The sequence below is a fragment of the Theropithecus gelada genome, chromosome X (assembly GCF_003255815.1).
Source record: "Theropithecus gelada isolate Dixy chromosome X, Tgel_1.0, whole genome shotgun sequence".
NCBI classification, from domain to species: Eukaryota; Metazoa; Chordata; class Mammalia; order Primates; family Cercopithecidae; genus Theropithecus; species Theropithecus gelada.
In genome coordinates, this window is record NC_037689.1 from 122,078,857 (window position 1) to 122,099,945 (window position 21,089).

Consider the following 21,089-nt stretch of genomic DNA (forward strand, 5'->3'; position numbering starts at 1 on the left):
CCTGATATACACTGCCAAAGTGTCTTTTTCTGGTAAAACAACCAGCCAACCAAACAAACAAATTTAGTTGAGCACACTTTAAGTTAAAGTCTGCAAAAGAGACATGATCCCTGACAGTGGTATACTGCTTTTCTTGCCTAATTTAAATAAAATATTTCAAGGCACTTTCCCTTTAAACAAATGAGTCTCATCCCCTACTGAAAAATGGAATTCCATTAAACTAGTCCCTAAATAGGGCTCTCTTTCAGGGATATAGTCCACTAAAATGTACAAGACTTTCAGCACTAGCCTGGCTGACAAGCTGTAACAAATTTCAGGAGGCTGGAGGTTAAGAAGAGTGCCCCGGGACAAATCCCAAGCAAAGATTTTTTTCACTGGTCTGCTGTTATTTGGGGAGGAAGGGACAGTTTTTTCACCAAAGTTTGATCCTAGTCTTGGCAGCTGTGAGCTCTTGGACATGAATTTTATAGCTGGAGCTGGCAGGGTTGAGGAAGGTTGAGCAAGGTCAGTGATTTTTCCTAGGGCATCAATGCCACCTTTTTTTTTTTTTTTTTTTTTTTTTTTTGCAACCAAGTGGGATTCTGGGTATCCAGGGCAGCTCAATCTTGGATTAAAGGGGGTCATGTTATTCAGAAAAACATGACTTTTCAGAGTAATCCTAATCATTTCATCCTGGAGTTATACATTCTTTTAACAGAATCAGAAGGTAAAGGGAAGGATGTAAAGGGAAGGATGTAAAGGCTCATGGCCACAAACATCATTTGAGAAAAAGTAAAACCCTTTGAATAAGCTATAGATGGTAGCTTATTCAACCAGCCAAAGTTGGTTGTATATGTTTAGCCAATAAACCTCACTACTAAATTCTGTTGCAATCAGAGGAATTGGTTATAAGTTATGCTAATAGGATTTATCCTCTTCTATGTAAGGCCTTCCCCAACAAAAATTACAAGCCATTAAGTATTATGCAAAGGTAAGCGAGTATAATTGTTGCTATTAGTGTTTGTGTATTTTCTGAACTCTCAGATCAACATTTGTAGCTCTGTGACATAGATCAGTGGTTTTCTCCAGTGAGCTGTCCATTTTATGAATTATGTAAATCATGGTTCTGAGTGGCATGCAAATGGCATATTGGCACTTACTTTGCCATGTTTGATTGTCCCAATTTCTGAATCATTTTGAAATCCCATTTGTTCTAATAGAGAAGTCATTTGAAGTCATTGAGTTCTGGATTTTGAACTAATTCTGACAGATCTGGTCCCAGGTTCTAAGTCCAATGTAACAAGAAATGAAAATAAAAGGACATCTCTGATTTTATACAGTAACCTTTTAGATGTATTTACAGAACAACTTTTGACAAGGTGGGTGTAGATTGAATGGAAACAAGCTGAGAAAATCTCCTGCAAATGACGTATGGATTGGTTCCAGGGGGGTTGTGAAGAGACTATAGCGATGCTAAACAATTTAAAAATTAGTTAAGCATTGTTTCCTGAGCTCTCAATGCTGTTAGCTGCTTTGCGAGTATGGTGGGGGTTAGTTATTACCTTACCAAGCCTCCACCAGTTAAAAAGGTGGCCTTTACAACAATAACACCTACCTAGGTGCTTGCTGATTCCCTATTGGCAAGACAATTCCAAACTCACTCTTTTTATTTGCTCACATTAATCTAGACATTGTGTCTTTCCACAACTCTACTAGGCTCAATTATTTTTGTTTTTATTTTGTCAAGCTTAGTTGGCATAATTTTTTTCATATTTTATGACACACACAGACCTGTCTCTTCTTTCTGCTGTTTTTTAATTTTCTATACGGCTTATATTTATGAAGGATCCAAGCTGGTGAGTGAAAGTCTCATAAAAGTTATCATTATTCTGTGCATTTCCCTTGTATTCCTCTCTTTCTTCACTCTGTATCTCACTCTGAGTAGACTTGTCTTTTGAGTCTTCTGCTTCTTAATATTCCTCATGTTTTATGAAGCACACAGATTTGTGTGATAACGACTCATCAAAGTCATCATTATTCAAGACATTGTCTACCTGTTCTTCTTTTCATTCATTTCACTCTTCATCACTCATAAATAATGCTCACAGACTTGTCTTTCAACTCCCCTACTTTCTTATTCCTCATATTTTATGATCCACACAAACTTGCAGCATATGATAAAGCCCCATAAAACTTATTATTCTACATTTATCAGAATTGAACTCCCTTTGTAATGTATTAGACTTTAAATGTTCTAAGATTCCCTGTATCTTGCTGCATTTGCTCCCATTATTTACACACTCCATGTCATCCATTTTTCACGAGAATAACTCTTAGGTCTTTTTATTCCTGGATTACTAGTACTTACTGTAATCTTTGAACAATATCAGTCATCCAGTGTCAGTTTAAATTGTCTAAATTTCAGGACAGTATTAAAGTATTCTTTTTAATTTGCAGTAATCTTGACTGACACTGCATGCAGAAATTTAGGAAAAATATACTTCTTAGGCAAAGTCTCCATTTCAAAAAGAAAGCTCTTAAGTGTACTTGCTTTCCCAGGCAGGCTACATCAGCTTCAAATGGCCATTAGGGAGCCTTCATATATATTCTTTGGAAGTATGGCATATTGTGCCACTTTGTTCGGCTCAACTGCCATTTTGTGCACTCCCAGATTCTAAATTCTATTTTCTTAATAATTGTGGATGGTAGCCTTATATCTGGTTTGTTTTTCCTGATTCCCCACAGCCACTAAAATATAGTTCCTTCTCCCCTATTTATATAAACTATTTTGATTATGCTTCTTATATCTAAGGCAGCCTGTATAGTTCATTTTTTTCCCCAAAGTTAGATCCTACCTGAGTAGTGAGGTATGTATGGTAAGGGTCTGCCTTTGATATTACCACAGTCCTGCTTTCTGCGGTTTTCCTTATTCCCATTATGGTGCTTCCCTGTTTCCTCTTCCAGAGAGTCCCTGGCTTGCTCAAATCACCATTGAAATTAGTCAGTCCTACTTGGCCTGTACTTGGTCTGCCTCAAGGAAGCATCTTGAGCTCTTGAATTTTTGCCACATCAAAACTACCCTCAACCCGAGTTCTGGTCCTTAAAAATCTGTCTTTTTCTGAAACATTTTCAATTCAATAATATATAGAACTCTTCTAAATCTTTCAAGCAAGAGGATAGAAGCTACTGTCTGGACTGTCATGCGGCTGACCCTGCATATGTGTACAGCAGTTATGTGCCCAGCATAACTGTCTTTTGTGTTGGTTTTGTGTGTGTTCTTGTGTATGTTCTTGTGTATGCTCAATGGCAGGCACTGCATATTTTTGTTTTTGCTTGGGCTCTCCTTTGATTCACAGACATGGATGGGATGGATGCTTTGCTTGGTTGAACCTTTGAAAACAAGAACTTCTCCCTGCTGTTGTTGGTTAGAGCAAGATAACTTGAACTTAGATGGGCATGTCCAATGTGACTTAAAAACATGCATGGGGAATATCACCCCCCACAAGTGTCTTTTTTCCTGTTCTCTAGAGAATACAGGCTGCTGCCAAGCTGTCTACCTGCTGTCACTATGCTAAAGCAGCAATCCCAAAGGAATTGCTTCTCCACTTTAACTAAATGCTGAATCCTCTAGGTGTTTGGAGCTTGGTCTGAAGAACAAAGCATCTTGGGAAATGCAAGTCAGAATACACTTTACTGAGAGCCTTATTTAACTAACAAGCTGCTTGTTAGACTGTTCTGATGCAAAAGGTCTAATTCATTCTGTATTTGTTATTTTCATGGAATAGTCAAATTATCCCTAGCCTTCAATCAACTCTTGGTTCCATTCTCCTCTTCCCTTATTTGTTGTCTTTTGTCTTCCATGTCAAATCTCTGATATTCGTTTAACACCTCAGGCAACAACATTAACCTCAAGCACAATAGTTGGTTTGAAAAACAAGGCTGAAAACTAAATTGCTGAAAGAAGATGCAATTTACTACATTGTATTTCTGATTAATGTCTTTTGAAAGAAAACTGAGACTCAGGGCTAGAAAAGTTATAGCGATTTGCTTTTGTTGCTAACATGAGCATAAGCAGCCTTTGAAGGGTAACATTCAAAATCAAGGACCTAGCCAGCAGGGGATCTAGCAGCAGGTGAGCAGGTTAGGTTTTTTTTTTCCATAGGAACAGATGAAATCCTTTCTACAGCTGACAGCTCTGGTCAAAAGGTAGCATTGAGAAGGACTGAGCTGAGAGAGGCTATATGAATCCTCTGCTCACTAGTGTTTGAATTCTGCCTTGTAAATTCCTTTCTGAATTGTCAGTTGGCTCAAGTCTCCAAGGGATAGAAATTTGTCGCATATGAGATGTGACTGGAGGATTCCCCTGACAACTATAGCTACTGGGGTCTCTGTTGAAATGCAAATACCTCTGAATAGTTAGGACAAAGGGTTTGTGATATTCCTGTTACCACTGCCATCACATAGTGAATAAAGGGGCTTCTCTTTAGAATGTAATTTTGGGATTGTGGTGTTGGTCCTCAGTCCTGTATGACAATCTCTCTCTCTTATAGATCAGTGATTCTCAAACTTGATTGTCCACGAGAATCACTGGAAAGTCTTTTTAAAACACAGATTGCTGGGTTGTATCCTCAGAGTTTCTGATTTAGAAGGTCTGGTGTTGGGTCATAGAATTTACCTAACAAGACAAACCTTTGAGAACTGCTGCTTTAGGAAAAGCAAGGCCATAACATACTCAGCCAATTAAGGCATATGAACTCCTGGAGAGGGAGGCAGAAGGTATAAACCATAAAAAGGCAGGCAAATCAACCACTGGTTCACAATCTTACACTTATAAAATTTGTCAGGCATGAATTTTAACTCTTCCTGGAAAAGGGTTTGCAACAACTGTAATTTGGGGAGTCATGTTGAAACTGTCATGACAAAGGGGTGGCTGCACTACAAGATGAACTACAGGGTCTTCAAATTCAGAGATTATAAAATGGAAATATGTTTTAGTCCAATTTATTTATCCCAAATAAGTGTCCATTTCTCCTCCATCCTCATTATTCTCATTATACAATGCTCATAGTTGTGTTATTGCACTTATCATAACTAGTCTTGGATGACAGTTATAGATCTGTCTGTCTTTTTATTAGATAGCCAGGGCAAAAACTGTGTGATTTTCTTCTCTGTGTCCTTCTCAGTGCCTGATGTACACAGCACATGCTCAAGATAGGTTCATAGAATTTCAACTCAAATATTTAAAAATACAGTTGTAAGATCCTTGCAACCTATGCTCATGGCATGCTTCAAGCAAGGGCTTCAGTGACTACGTTGAGATTCCTGTGTGACAGATGACTTACACTTTATTTACTAGAAGCCAACACTCTGGATTGAGCATTATGACATTCTCATCAGGAGTGTTTTGTTTGATACTTGACTATTTTAGGGAATTAAACAGTATCTATTGTGATCGGGAAGATGAAATGAATAGTCTTCAAATGCTTAATTTATGCACACTAACCCCATTCTTCTTTTATATATTATTATATAATTACTATTTGCTATTTTATAATTTAAATGCATTTGGGACTTCTAATATCCAGATATTTTGGGGGTTTCCTTACAACACATGCTACTTTTGATATATGTTATCTAACCTGGCACAGCACTATGAAAACACTTAATGTTATAGCATAAACCTGTTTCCATGTTCTGAAAATTCAGATGCAGTGAATGTTCATATGCAAACCCAATACTATCTCCTCATTAGTTTTTATTTTAATATGGTGGGTTGATTTAATCCTACTCAGTTGGTCACTGCCCCAAATAAATACCCCAAATGCCTACCAAGTGGGTAGCATTAAAAGCAGCTGGGAGCATTAGCCATGAACATTCTAGGACTCTGGGAAAGGTGGTGCTATTGAAAATGCAGATAGCTTTTTAAGCAGAATTATTTTCCTCATGGCTAGTGATGTTTCAAGTAAAACAAAATGGGGGCACTCACCCTGAGGTAGGGTGGCTATTTTCCCATCTGCCCTGGTAATTGCTTGTCACAAGTAGGCTGCTTTGGAGGCTTGAGATCCCCAAAGTAATGGGAAAAAGATCAAGTGTTTTGAAGCAATAAGAAAACTGACGACACAGTCACATTTTCAGGACTGCGTAAGTGCCAGTTTGCTTCATTTAGACACATGATTATTTTCGTCCAGAATTTGAATCCTGAAATATTTGTCCTGTAAGCCCTTGCAACTCTTGAATAGTCTGAAGTTAGTTTTTCCTTTAAAATTTTTGGTTTGTTTTTTGCTTGTTCTACACATGACTCAAATGTTTTATCTTTGCAATCAGCCTTATAGGGTTTTGTTAACCTCATTAACCTCTCTTGTCACTTCTCTGAATCTGCCTTTCGACTAATGGATAGTCATTAAATATAGGACAGATCCTTCTTGTTGGCCATCTCCTGGGCATATATTACTCTTTCCTCCACAGAGGAAAAAGTGTGTCCTTGCTCTAGCCACAGCTGTGTTCTAGCTCTGGCTTGCTAGTAACCACCATTGTGACTTTTCCTAAGAAAGAGAATTAACTCTCAGCTCTGTTTCCTCTTTATGTAGAGTGGGAATGATCTTTCTTCCCTGACCTCTCCCCAGTTACCTCAGGAATATGTCATCACAGTAAAATTATCCAGTAAAATGATCACTTTTTGAACTAGGCCTTACAAATTCTATTGTTATGTACCCTGATAATTATTAGATATATATGTTGTATATTATTAGATATATATGTTGTATAAATAAAATATTTATTATACTATGAATCAGGTACTATGCCAGATACTTTCCTTACCTTATTTCATTTAATGTCCACATAACCCTGAGTAGGTAAAGCTATTAGGCCCATTTAAAAAATGAAGAAACGGACTCAGAGAAGTTAAAAGTTTTGCGCTTAAGTTAATGCAGCTCATAAGTGGTGGAGGGGTGGAGATCTCTTGACCTGGCCTCCAAAGAGCCTGAGCTGTATTGCAGATCTTTCAGAGTCAAGATATAAACAATATGGCTACAAATGAAAAGAAAGTGATCACCTACAAAGATGGTGCTAGCTACAGAATTATCGTTACCTGGAGAAATGTACCAACTGCTGAGCACTTCCTATGTGGAGGGTGTGTAGTGGAGAGATGAGCTACAGCATGTCATTTGTTCTTTCTTCCCAAACTTGCGTTCACTTTGTCCTCTCCAGGGACAAAATGAGATGACAGAACCAGCTAGAGAGTCATTACAAGCAAATAGTATGACTGAGTAGTAGGTAATAAGGATTTGAGCCTTTTAACTTTAGATCCTAATGGAGCAGCAAGTAGGATATTTAAAATACTACAAAATACCTATTCATGCTGAGATAAGTTGTAGGTAGCTACTGGTATTATTAAGCATCTCAGAACAACTGAGTTTCAAAGTATCATAAACAATCAGTTGAAACAGCCTTTTGAAGATCTGTGTTCTGATTTTTGATTCTTCTTTGCCCAAGAGCGTTTGCAAAGAAGTGAAAGTCTCACATTGTTTCTTTTTGGTACCTTTAAGTGTTGACTGCTGATTTCAGGAGACAGTCAGCACCATAAATCTGGGAACCTTCTGCACTTTGTAATTTTTTAAATGTGTCTTGAACATGTGTTTTCTGAATTTTAGCATTAGACAGTATATATAATCTGAAAATCAAGAGATCCCATCTTCAGTAACACCTTTCACCTGAAGATCAAAGTGCTTTTTTAGCAAGTAGCAACAACCTTACTTCCCAATTAGGACAGCAACTTCAGAGGTGATAAGCAAAGGAGATTGCTCAGGAAAAGCAACATGGACAGACAAACAGAATACCAAGTAACTATGGCCCATCCAAAACACACTGGAATTCTTTTTCCAAATGTGAGCAGGTCATCTGCAGTGCCTTCCTTTAGAAAGGAAGGTGAACAGAAGGTAGATTTGAGGATTTCGATGCTCTATAAAGAGCTTACCCAATTCTTGGTCTATTCAATTTATTCAGCAATTGTTGCATTGTATATTTTTATCAACCTCTAGTTGTGTACTTGGTATAATGTTTTTAATATTCCTAGATTAAAAATACACAAAAATCTGCCATTAGCAAGTAGACTTAGAGGTCTTTAACAAATAGATTCATGAAAAAGCTAAACACAAGGCATATGGATTCAAATTTGTACCTCAGTGAAATTACAAATGTTTATGTTGTGGACTTTCTGGGGTTACTCATAGATAGACAAAACTGCACATGTTAATTCTGTGAATGCTTGAATACTGTAATAGCACTATATTTCCTTTTAAATATTTTAAAACATAGGCTTGGCTTATCTTTTTAAAAATAATTCCAAATCAGTAAGTGGTTTCTCAATATTTCATTTATTCTAGGATTAACACTAATTGATGAAGATCTGCTACTTTTTTCTGTCATGCATGAGTAAATGGTCTAAGGCTGTGACTGATTTCTCTTGCCAGGTCCTATTCAGTTTGTCTGAGGTATTCAAATTTTCTCAATGTACTCCTGGAGGGCAGGCACCCCATCCATTTATCAGTAAAACCTAGTAACCAATATGCAGTAATTCCTTGACAAAGGTTTGTTTTACTTTTCCATTGCACATTATGTCACAGAATTTTGATTCAACGGGCCCCTAAAAGTCAACAGCAGGCTCCAGTTTGTGTTAAAATCTATTGCATGGGGGTCCAGGTGGCAAGAAACATTTATACCAACATCATCTAATGTACAGATGAATGCTATTCAGGGTTCTGCTCTAGTGTCACCTCCTCAGAGAGGTGTCCCCGGGCCACTCTGTGTAAAATGGTCCTTCTCTGTCCCTAACCATTATCTCAGTTGACAGTATTTATACCTTCCCGACGTTCACTTTTTTCATTGTTTGCCTCCTGCACTAGACTGTATGGGGAAGAGATTTTGTCCACTATAACCCAGAGCCTAGAACAGTACATATCACTAAATGAAGAAATGAACCAAGTAAACATTATAATGTTCATACATTTAAAGAGTGAAATGATTAATCTTCCCCCAATATGGATTATCTTGAAAGAAACTGTAGGATCTATTGTTTTAAATGACTCCAAAGTGTGGTTAATGGGGATTTTTTTTTCATTGTGCTAAATGGGATGTCTTTTGGATGATTATTTCTTTTTTCTTCCTGGAATTTATGTTTGGTACACACATTTTAAATTGTAGAGAAAATTATTTATAGCCCCAAATGTCAAAGGATGAAACTGTTTGCATATAGTTAAGCTGTTCACTGTCCAAATAAGCTTTGTATTTTTCTTGCAAGTCATCAGTAGTCTCCCGTGTGTGTCAATTTTAGCAGCTCTTCATGCTCACCTGAGCCAATTAGTCCCATCTCTGGATTATTGCTGAAAACTTCCAGGTCAGTTTCACTTCTATTACTGTTTAATGACTTTGTCTAATTTGCCAGAATATTTCTTGTCTTACAGGGTTACCTGTCTTCCCCATCAAGACAGTTGAATTTGGATTCCTGAGTTGATGAACTCCAAGCTCCCTTAGAAACCTGATGTTCCATGATCCATAGGCTTACTGTAATTCATAATTATTTTAATTATTTATGTATTTACTTGATGTTTTGACCGCTTCTGCCACTAGAATGTAAACTCTGTGAATCAGGGGACTGTGTTTCTTTTGTATATCTCCATCTGCACAGTTTCTGGAATAGAGTGAGTACTCAATAAATATTGTTGAATGAATGAGTGAATGCATATCCTTCATCAGTGTTGAAAAATGAATTGATAGTAGGGTATTACATTAAGAATGGCAGAGGAATCTGGTATCTCTTATATCTCTCTCTGAGGTCATAAAGTCCTCAGTTTTTCTAGAAATACTAATATTGTAATAAAATAAATACATAAAACAGTAATTAGTATCTGTCAATTATGGTTATTTTTAAGTCTCAGTCTTTATTAGAGATCAGCAGCTTCTGCAGCAATGACCATGTTCTTGTAACCTTCCCTTGATCTCAGTTTTGGGTCAATAATTTGTTTTGCCATTCACAGAATCTCAAATGGTATAAATTCCCAGCTCAACTAAGGGCAGAAAGCATGTTATATTAAACAAGTTATGATGAGTAATTATGGCTATCACCAGGTATCATGACTAATCGGGAACAAGAATCAAGAATTTATTATTGAGTAGGGTATAGTAAAGGAGGATGAAGGCTTAGGTAAATAAAGAGTTTGCCAAAAATTCCATGTTCAAGGCATTTGTAGTACTTCAGCTTGTTTTAGGGTACTTCTCTTTGGTTTTCTCGTGAGACAGAATAATGATGCCTACCCAAGTGAGCCAGTTAGCAGCAGTCTTCCTGCTGACTTCCTGATATTGCTCCTTATACCCAACTTTTTTCTTAGCACTAACTTTTGATGATCTAAAATTATTGATGCATACACAAAATCATAAATGATGCCAATTATTGGCAGGTTGTGACAGTGATGGAATACATCACAAGTTTTAAAAAAGAATAATTACTTTGCTATTGTTATATTATCACTATATCTTTTATGAATTTTGTTTCTTTGCTATTTGGAGAACTGTAGTCTTACCTTTAGGCTGGTTCTACATTTGAGAATTGGATTATTTAAGGTCCTAATATCACTTGTGTGTTCTAGGCAACCAAAATGAGTTTTTCAAGAGCAAATATGAGGAGAGCATGATATAGTTTGTATGTTTGTCCCTGTCCAAATTTCATGTTGAATTATAATCCTCAATATTGGAGGTGGGGCCTGGTTAGAGGTGATTGGATCATGGGGATGGATTTCTCGTGAATGGTTTAGCACCACCTCTTGGTGCTGTCATCACAATAGTGAGTGAGTTCTCATGAGATCTGGCTGTTTAAAAGTGTTTGTCACCTCCTTCTCTCTTTCTTGCTCCTGCTTTCACCATGTGACATGCCTGTTGCCCTGTCACCTTCTACCATGATTGAAAGCTTCCTGAGGCATCACCAGAAGCTGAGCAGATGCCAGCATCATGCTTCCTGCAAAGCCTGCAGGACTGTGAGTCAATTAAACCTCTTTTCTTTATAAATTACCCAGTGTCCAGTATTTCTTTATAGAAATGCAAGAATGACCTAATACAGAGCACTCACACTTCAAAATCATAACTAAGCTACTCACTTACTCACTTGTTTTTCACCTACTTCATGCCAGATACTGTGTTAGGACTGGGGATACAGTGGTGTCATAGATTAAAGGTGGCCAAAACTTATTTGATACTGCTCTCATCAAGAGGTGGGATCTATGTCCTTCCCCTTGAATCTAAGCAAGCTCTGTGACTGCTTTGACCAACTGTGTATGACACAAGTGACACTGTGACAATTTCTGGACCCAGGTCTTAAAAGACTGGCATTTTCCATTTCCTGTCTCTTGGAACACTCACTCTTGGAGCCCTAGGCTATCATATAAGAGCTCTGACAAACGTAAGGCTAGCTATCATGCCAGTAGGAGGCCCAACTAGTCAAATAGAGAGGTTGCCTGTAGAGAGAAGGATTCCCAGCTGCTGTCCAGCTGTTCCAACCCTCAGCTATTTGAGTCATCCCAGCTGAGGCTTCCAACATCATGGAGCAGAAATAAGCCATGCCAGCCATGCCCTATCTGAATGTCTGACCCATGGAATCATGAAATAGGATAATACTAAATTGTTTTAATCCATTACTTGGAATAATTTGCTACATAGCAGTAGATATTCAAAACAAGAAGAGAACAAATCAGACTTGGTCTTTGTCCTTACAGTACTTAAGATTTAGAAATGATGACAATTCAAAGTTAATATTATATATCCTAGTGTGAAACAAGAAACTGAAATGCAGCAATACCAAAGAAAGCTAGAAGAAACCTATCATCTTGTTTCATTTTTTTTTTTTTTTTTTTGCTTGTTAACATTGCTATTATGTGCTTAGTGCTGTACTAAATTTGGTCCTAATTGTAGAAATTTTCAATAAGGGTAGGCATTCCACCAGAATGGGCAGAACAGGTTGATTCAGCAGGGCTGTTGCAAGATTTTAGATCTTTAAGCTGTTCCTCAAATTTACTCTAAGTTATAGACATAATAATCAAATTCCTGCAAACATACACATTCTTTTCATAAAACGTGGACTTTTTTCCTACTTTGGTGGGACCTGGATTATCTGATATAATGGGTGGGATGTAAGACATAATAGGTTAAGATCCACTGGCCCAGAGGAGTGTATTAGCCTAAGGTGTGAGGCAGAGTGTATACCAACTTATTCATGAGATATGCAAAGGTACTCCAGTGAACTAAGGGGAGAAATATTGTTCCATTAATGTGATTTCTAGATCATGTTCAATCATCTTTTTTCCCTTTTTAAACCAATATAATAAAAGTTCAAAAATTAAGTGAAATGATAATGTTGGGTATTTAAAGGTTCTCAGGGAAAAAGATCAGAAAGAAAAACAAACACTTAAGATCTTTCCTTGGAAAGCTACAGAAACTGTGTAGACCAGAAATCACAAACTCAAATGCCAGCAAGGCCAGGCATGACATTGAAAGTGAAGGATGTGAGTCAAGTGAGTGGTGAGCTAGAAAGGCTGCCATGTCCCATCCAGAGGGGCAGCTGGCCCTTAGCGTCAGACCACCTATGCCATGCCCATGCATCCCAAGCTGTCCAAATTTTCTAGAGAAGGAAGATATTCTGATTTTTATGTTGGATCTCCTAATTTCTAAATGTCAGGACAGACAAAATACATCTGTGGGCTGATTTTAAGCAACCTCTCATATAGACACCTGACAGGGATTGATGTGAGGATCAGCCTCTCATGGTTACAAAACAGACAAATGAGTTTGGCCAGATCTTGCTGTCGGCCGCTGCACTAACCCTGGTAGGATTTTGTTTTTTTTTAAAATGCATTTCTCCATTAGTGATGGCGAGTGAAATGTCTGGCTTTGCAAATTACTGCTGTCATTTAGTTTAATGTACTCCTATTTTTACATATTTATAAAAACCTTTTACATTATTAATAGTGATTAAATGCTTAGACACTGAAGATCAATAATGCTTCTGTTCACCTATTTACATTATTAAAAAGTAATGTCATACAGGGCTCGTAGAGTATGTGGTTTACTTTGTAGTCATGTTTGGAGTAGATTGAAGAAAACAAAGAAACTGGAGCTACAGGGTATAAATTGCATTTAGGAAAAAAATGGTAACTCAGTTGAGTTTGACCAAGATCTTCACCATGGGCAGGTTGCACATTCACATGGTTGTTACACCATCTGTGCAGGGCACAGAACATACATATTCCATGGGCCTTCACATGTGGGTGCAGCTAACTCAAAATAAGAAGGTCTAGTCTCCCTTGGATGTACAAGGATAAACAGTGTTTTGCAACACTTAGTCACCTGTATGCCACCATCTTTAGCTCCAAAGGTTTCTGATGGTAGCAACACTCAGCAGCAAATCAGCTGTGTGGGTCGCATTTTGCTGTTAGGCAAATGAACCCCTTCAAAATAATTTCTTCACCCGCCTACCCAGCTATCTCTGAATTACGCAGCAAAAACTAGAAAGCAAAGTGGTTTGTTCACCTGATTATGGCACATAAGTGTCCCAGATCTGTCTGAGAGCAATCCTACAGTCTGAGATGTATAAGACCTGTAAGTATTTCAGAGTCAGATAGTCCAGCTTTCTAAGTAGCCAAAATGGCCCAGCATAGTGGTTTAGAGACTGGCTGTCAGCACCAGTTCAAATTCTGGGTTCAAATTCTGACTGACACTCATTAATTGTGACCCTGAACAAGTCATTTACTTGACATCTCTGTTCTTATTTCCTCACCTGACAAATGGAGATAGTAATAGTACCTACCATATAGAATTTTCGTGAGGATTAAATAACACATGTAAAAGTTTAGCATGAGATCTTTGACATAACAAATGCTCAAGGATAATTTACATGTAGCAAAACGTCCATTTCATGAGTCATTCAATTGTGATCTACAAAGAAAAAGTTCATTAGCACTGATTTGAAGTTTGTAAATGATGTCACTGAAATGTATTAAATTGAACTGGATTTTTAAAGTGTCATCTGGTTTCTAAGTTTCTCGTGTTGACCCAAATATCATTTACCTAGTATAAATTTGGTTCACATCACCAGGTTTATTTAAGGACACATTGAAATGGGGCAGCTGTGGCGTAATGAAAAGGTTACAAGAGTTGCTACAATGCAAGCTTGCTGCATGTGTGATTTGGGGCAAGTTATTTAATCTCTCTGAACCTCAGTTTCCTTATATATAAAATGCACCTAATACAAGTATCTAATTTTCAGGGATAATGTAAGGATAAAATGACATAATGTATGTTTGTTTGCTTTGTAAACTAAAAAGTACTATATAGACATAAGAGACTGTAGCTATTATGATTTACAAACATGTGATCAGAGTTGGACTTATTTTGCCCAAAGATATCCCAAATAAAAATGCATGTGTTGATTTTTTAGAGGAAATAGATTGTTTGTCCTCAGCTACTTTCCTTGCGAAAGGCCTTTGCCTTTTCTGATAGAATGGATATATCTGTAATAGCTGAGACCCCTGGATGAAGGAGACCCATCGTTCTGAATTTAAATGTGACTTGCAGAGCCAAATGATAACTTGGAGCATTTTACAAAAGAATGAGGAAAACTCAATCAAACCAGGATGAGGAGAAGGGCATTAACCACCACAAGTAATTGTTCACTCTGAGTGGCTGGCAAGTGCTGCTGATGCATGAAGCTGAACCGCAGGGGTTTAAGTTTGTCCTCACTTTAATAAGTTTATTGCTCACATGCTCTGCTCTGGGTCACAATGACTTGTCTCTTGTCTTTCTCAGGTCCTGACTTTCTCCCCTTATTTGAGTTTAGTGAGTCATTTAACACATCTCCATGTCATGGAGGTTATTTCTTTCACTTCATTTCATTTTTTTGGATCAACTCTTCTCTGAGTGAAGAAAGCTACAGAGTTGATGTCTTACCTCTACCTTAAGTAGGAAAATAGGGATAACGGCTGCCTTTTGTTCTTTTTGTTCCTCTGGTGTATAAAAAATAAGTCTCGACTATCTAAATAATTACTTTGACTATACCCCATCTGAAAGTCACTGCAGAGTTGTTATTGAAACTGGAAGAAGTACTTCAAAATGGAGATGACTGAATCTCTTGAAAGAAGGAAAACTTTGACTAGATCCCCTGGCAGAAAAGCCCTTTCTTGTGATTCATTGGCATTTGGATTTTGGGTTCTGTCAGAGACCTAAAAAGTCAGAACTACACAATAAAAAAAAAAACTGAAAACTTTTGAGTTTTAATAACAGTTCTAGTATACAACTGAAGGGAAGGGAGTTGAGAGTTTGAAATTTCCATGCATATCTTACTTTTCCCCTTTTCTACTGTGTATAGGTCAAGATGGAGTTGTAATTTTCTTAGATTGTCACTGATATCAATATAAACTCTTGACCAAGTTATTCTTGGGGAATGATAACTCCCACCAGGCTTCAACTGAGGGAGTGGGCTGTAGACAGGAGCTCCTGGACAAATACTTTCCATGTTTCTTAACAATTCCTATTTGCAATAGTCTACAAGGCCAGTAAAATATCGACTTGTGGAATGAATGCAGGAGAACATTTTTGTGCCTGGAAATGTTGACTTTAGTGACTTACCTCTAATGCTAATTAGTAAAATATATCATCACTGAAGATGAAGAATAACAATGAGCAAATTCATGTTATTATACTTCATATAAGTAAGTTTATTTTTAAATATTTCTTTGCCTTATGGGTTGGGCTTTGGTCTGAGGTCCTAAGTGACAATTCATGCATTTGAACTTTCCTGGGAGACAGACTTTTCATGAGTCTTGCATTTCACACTAGGATGTCAAACTTATTCAACCCTTTCCTATGGAAACATTTTCCATCATGAAATAAAACTTAAAATTTAGTTTTTGAAATTCAAGATTTTTTCAAGGAATCAATCCAGAAGCTAAACAATAAATTTGCAAATTATACTTCCCTCCTGTTTTTGTTATTAAAAGTCATATTATAAATATACATACACAAACATACACACATAATTTTATGATACAGAATCTCTAGAAACGAGTTTTTTCCTTAATCAGTAAGGGTTTTGGCTTTCCAGAGAAGTCCTGAAAAAGAAATTAATGTGGATTATGTGGAATGGCAAGTAACCTGATCTTTAGAAGATATTTTCCTTTCATAGTTAAGGAAAAACATGACCATTGTTCATTAAGGAATAAAATAAATATATATGTACCTGCTGTCAAATGACACCTCAGGTGGAATGACATGAGTACTGTCCTTGCCAATGAGGAATTTGATTCGATCAAAGAAAAGTCTTGAAGTGTGCTGAGAGAAGAGAGGTTGGCTTTGCTGAATGAGGTCAAGAGGATCTGGTGAGCCCTGGCAGAGAGGACTCACATAACAGTTGCTTTGTTGACAGCAATCAGGATCCACACAGTCAGTTAAACCATCTGGAAATAAAACCCAAAATCAGTATTGATTATTTAGCTTCAAGAGAAACAATATAGTTTAAAATATACATAAATGGAGAAAAATCTAAAATATAGTCAAAGATAATCAACCTTATTTTGAGTTCAGAACTTGTGAAATTCACATTTTTCATGAATTATCACTCACTCTGAGTTCACATGGCACCCCACAGAAATTCAAACTATTTCGTTCATAAATCTTTCTTTCCTGAATTCTCCTGCATTTATCATCTGGAGAATATAGTTTATATAGTTATTGTTTAGAGTTTGGGTAAACAATTCTGTTAGATATCACTGTTTAGAAATTTCTTCTTCCTCAGTGAGACCATTCTTTCACAATGCCATGATTTCTTGTAAGCACACCTAGCACATCTATGAGCACACAATTAACAAGTACTTGCTACCTGAATTTGTATTTTTAAAAAAATCCTCCCAATATTGTCATCTACTGGTAATGCTCAAAATAGAGGTTGGGATTCTCATGGTGAAAAAAGGTATTTAGAGCAATGATTTTCAAATGTGTTGTCAATTACCTAGGGAGCTTATAAAATATGCATATTCTTGAGCTCCAACTACTGACTCAGAATTTTTACAGACCAGGATTATGCGTACTTAATCTGGGTGATTCTGAAGCATACTAAAGTTGCAGAACCAGTTTTTAAAGGAATTTATAGAAGGAACTACAGTTAACATGCCTAATAGCAGTTTTTTGACGCAATTACTATTAAACCTGACATATATGAATGCGATGACTTTCTCTGTTTCATTTTCTGGCCCTTCACCATTTGCTGTAGACTGCTGAATCCACTGCTGTACCACAAAAAAAAAAAAAAAAAAAAAAAAGTCATACAAAGGCTTTGTTCTTTGGTAGAGAAATGATGTGGGGAACAGGGATTCTGAGGCAGGGAGACCACTGACAATCTAACAGGTGCAAAATACTGTTAGGTGCTTGGAGAGGTTACGAGATAAAAATACCCTTTTCCTGTTTTCAAGAGCTCTGGGCTTAGTAGGAGAAACAGATATGTAAACAGCTAACTCTTATACTAGCAAAAATGTAAGAAGGGCTCTAAGAGAGTTACATGCAAAGAGAAGGGGTTGGAGTGATTAACTGAGCATACGGACACTTCATTCCATGCCCCATAAGCGAAAAAATTAAAGTCCTTCCTAGGTCCTTAAAGAAGGCAAGTGGTTCTAATTCAGTTGTTTAACAAGGGTAAACATAAAGACACTAATCTTCTTGGCTTGCCTTGGAATAGGAAGGTTCGGATGGATCACCGTCTCCTTAAGGCTGCTGCAGCAGCAAGTTACTGGCACTGGTTTCCTGCAGCTCTTTTGCTTGCTCTCTCTCCCCCACTTGTCTGCTCCCGTGGAGTTAGAGGGGGGTGTACCACAGCTGGGGGCAATGAAAGTGAGGAACACCAAGAGAGTAGACGTTTGGAACAGCAGCCCTAGGGCACCCGGGAAATATTTTTCCCCACATGTGGTCCTTTCAAATTCCCTGTACTGTAGACAGTACTTTGATTTAAAATGCAGTTTGCTTTTTTCTTGCCTTCCCTGTTTGTTCAATGTATTTTTACCCCTGATTTCTATTTCTCTGTATACATATTTCTTTTTCATTGATGACTTTTTAGTGTGAATTTGTTTCAATAAGAAGTTTCTTTCTGCTTCCCCTTTTCCCATCATTCAGCAAATTATATGAACAGATTTTTTATGGATTTTAGATGCCACTACCACCTCTCCCTCCAATACGCTGTTCTCAGCCTCTTATTAGCACATTATCTCTTTACTCTGCTAATTAAACATCTGGATGTGCTGAAAAGCTGGCTAAAATATCAGGCTGATTAAAAGAGTTCTCTGATGCCTGGAATTGGTGCATAATGCACTAAACAATGAAAAACTGCTTTTCAAATGGGCAGTCACTTTCACGTTTTTATTGAATAGTGAATTTGTTATTATTGAGCTAATATATGTGGAAGTATCTAGTGTCATGCCTGGCAAATATTAATGAATGCATTAGTAATAATCACATTGGGCAGTCACAGGTTTCAACCTGTCAACCACAAAATTGCGACTTATTTTTGAAAATAAATAGATTTTAAATAAATACTAACGCCAAAAACGATCTTAAAAAAAAACTAAGAAAATCTAAACATAGAACCAATTCATAATTGGGACTCACATTGTCATCTAGTAATGTTCTATACATTCCAAGCTAAAGTTTCATATTTAATAATTGCCTATTATGTAGGGCTGACCCTTTAAGACCTCTGTTTTCTGAGACAACAGCAAGGCTCCTGTTGAGTCTAGAAAGACCTCAGGCAAGCAGACCAATAATGGCATGCAAACCCCATATTATAATTTGTAGGTAAGTCCAGTTCATGGGCAAAGATGAACCTACCAATTATCACATTGGCTAACACCCCATATAGTATGTCTAGACTGTTGCAAAGAAGTGCAAATGACAATCACGCTGAATATGTGCTTTGTTTTTTGGCTATCAACAGTTTTTTTTTTTCTAATTGTTCAGAATTGGAAGCTATGGCACCCTACTGACAGCCAAGCTCAGGGTGGCAGATATGGGCATGTCAAATATTAACTGATTTTTACTTTTAGGGCCTGTTCTCTTCAAAGGAATAAAAATACTAGGTAGCTAAAAAAGAGGGAGGTTACACTGTCTTGAAGGACTATCTATGGCATTCATTGATCCTAGCTTTGCCAACCAGTTTGGGACTTTGCCAGTTGGCTCAATTGGTGCTGATGAAGCACTGGTTTCTTTGCTTTGTGATCAAGTCATCACTAGTAAACTTTTGCCTACTAATTGTATGCCCGTGGCTGAAAGGGGAAATGGATGAAGGAATATGAGTGATACAGGGGAAACCTGTATTACTTTCTAATCCTGAAAAATGAATTTACAAATATATATGGTTTAGAGACAGCACTTGTATTATCACCTTGATAATAATAGGCAGTTAATTCATGGTAGGTTATACAAAGGGATTTGAAAACACGTATAGATTAGTTAATATTTGCCAGGTGCTAGGTACATCCACGTGTATTATCTCAACAAATCCCTTCAACAAGCTTGTTAGGTTGATATTCTCATCCCTATTTTACACATGAAGAAGGGGAGGCTAGATGTAGTTGCAGTGGGAAGTAACCTGGGAGTCATATTAACACCTAGTGTTATGCATGCAAATCACACATTCAACATCATCATCTAAACAGTGTGTACTACTAGTACTGATCTAGGCTGTAGGACTTCCAAGTGCATGACTATATACGTAGGCATTTAGAGCACATGAATTGGTTAAGGTAAAACAAAACAAAACAAAAAGAGACTACATTGGCTCTATTTATTTATTTATTTATTTATTTATTTATTTATTTTTGTGAGAGACTTCCGCTCGGTTGCCCAGGCTGGAGTGCATTGGCATGATCTCTGCTCACTGCAACCTCTGCATCCTGGGTTCAAGCAATTCTCCTGCCTCAGCCTCGCAGGTAGCTGGGATTACAGACACCTGCTACCATGCCCAGCTAATTTTTTGTATTTTTAGTAGAGATGGGGTTTCACCATGTTGGCCAGGCTGGTCTTGAATTCCTGGCCTCAGGTGATCCACCTGCCCTGGCCTCCCAAACTGTTGGGATTACAGGCATAAGCCACCGGGCAGCCCTACTTTGGCTCTAATCTTCATTTGCCACTTACAGTCTGTACGATCCCGGACAAGTCAGTTCCTCATTTGTAAGATGTAAATAACAATAATACTCACTCTATAGGTTGTTGTAAGTATCACATGCTATAATAAAGATGAGATTGGGTGCATTCAGGGTGGTATAGCCATAGACTGGAGAACATTAGGCTAAGTGAAATAAGTCAGTCATAGAAGGAAAAATACTCCATGACTGCTCTTATATGAGGCGTCTAAGATAGTTAAACATATAGAAGTAGACGACAGAATGGTGGTTACTTGGGGATTCGTTATGGGGGTATAGGGAGTTGTTTAATGGGTATAAAGTCACAGTTATAAGATGAGCAAGTCTGCGTACAACATAGTACTTATAGTTAATAATGAGGTACTGTGCATTTAACAATTTTTTAAGACGGTAAACCTAATGTTAAGGGTTCTTAACACACACACACACACACACACACACACACACACACACACACACACTTTGCCCCAAAACAAAGGGACAAGAAGAAAACCGTTGGATATAATGGATATGTTTATTACCTTGTTTGTGGTGATGGTAACATGAGTTTATACATAAGTATGTGTAAACTGACCAAATTATTTACATTTATTATGTTCAGGTTTTGTACACCATTTATACCTCAATAAAGTTGGAAAGGTATTCATAAAAAGCTTACTATCTAGTACATAGCTAGCACTTGATAAATGTTAGCTGTTGTTATTATACCAAATTCTAAAACATACAGACTGCAAAGAATCTAAGGATAGAGTCTTAGGGGTAGATGCCAATGGTTTGCAATGGCAGCTTAAAGTGTTCAACCCCACTTCTTTTGAAGTTGCCTTATCACTGGCCAGAGGGCAGTTGACTTCTGTGTAGCATGTTCCAGTTGTTGGAATGTGTTCATGT

The 21,089-nt window shown here is 37.4% G+C and overlaps 1 protein-coding gene across 3 annotated transcripts in view; it reads right to left on the reverse strand.

Moving 5' to 3' along the window:
- The window catches only part of TENM1 (teneurin transmembrane protein 1), a 605,674-nt gene that overhangs the window by 159,190 nt on the left and 425,395 nt on the right, over nucleotides 1-21,089 (reverse strand). For all 3 annotated transcript variants that reach the window (XM_025372420.1, XM_025372421.1, XM_025372419.1), the window contains exon 15: nucleotides 16,256-16,472. In XM_025372420.1, coding sequence (XP_025228205.1) covers nucleotides 16,256-16,472 — 217 coding nt within the window. The remainder of the gene's footprint in view (nucleotides 1-16,255; nucleotides 16,473-21,089) is intronic.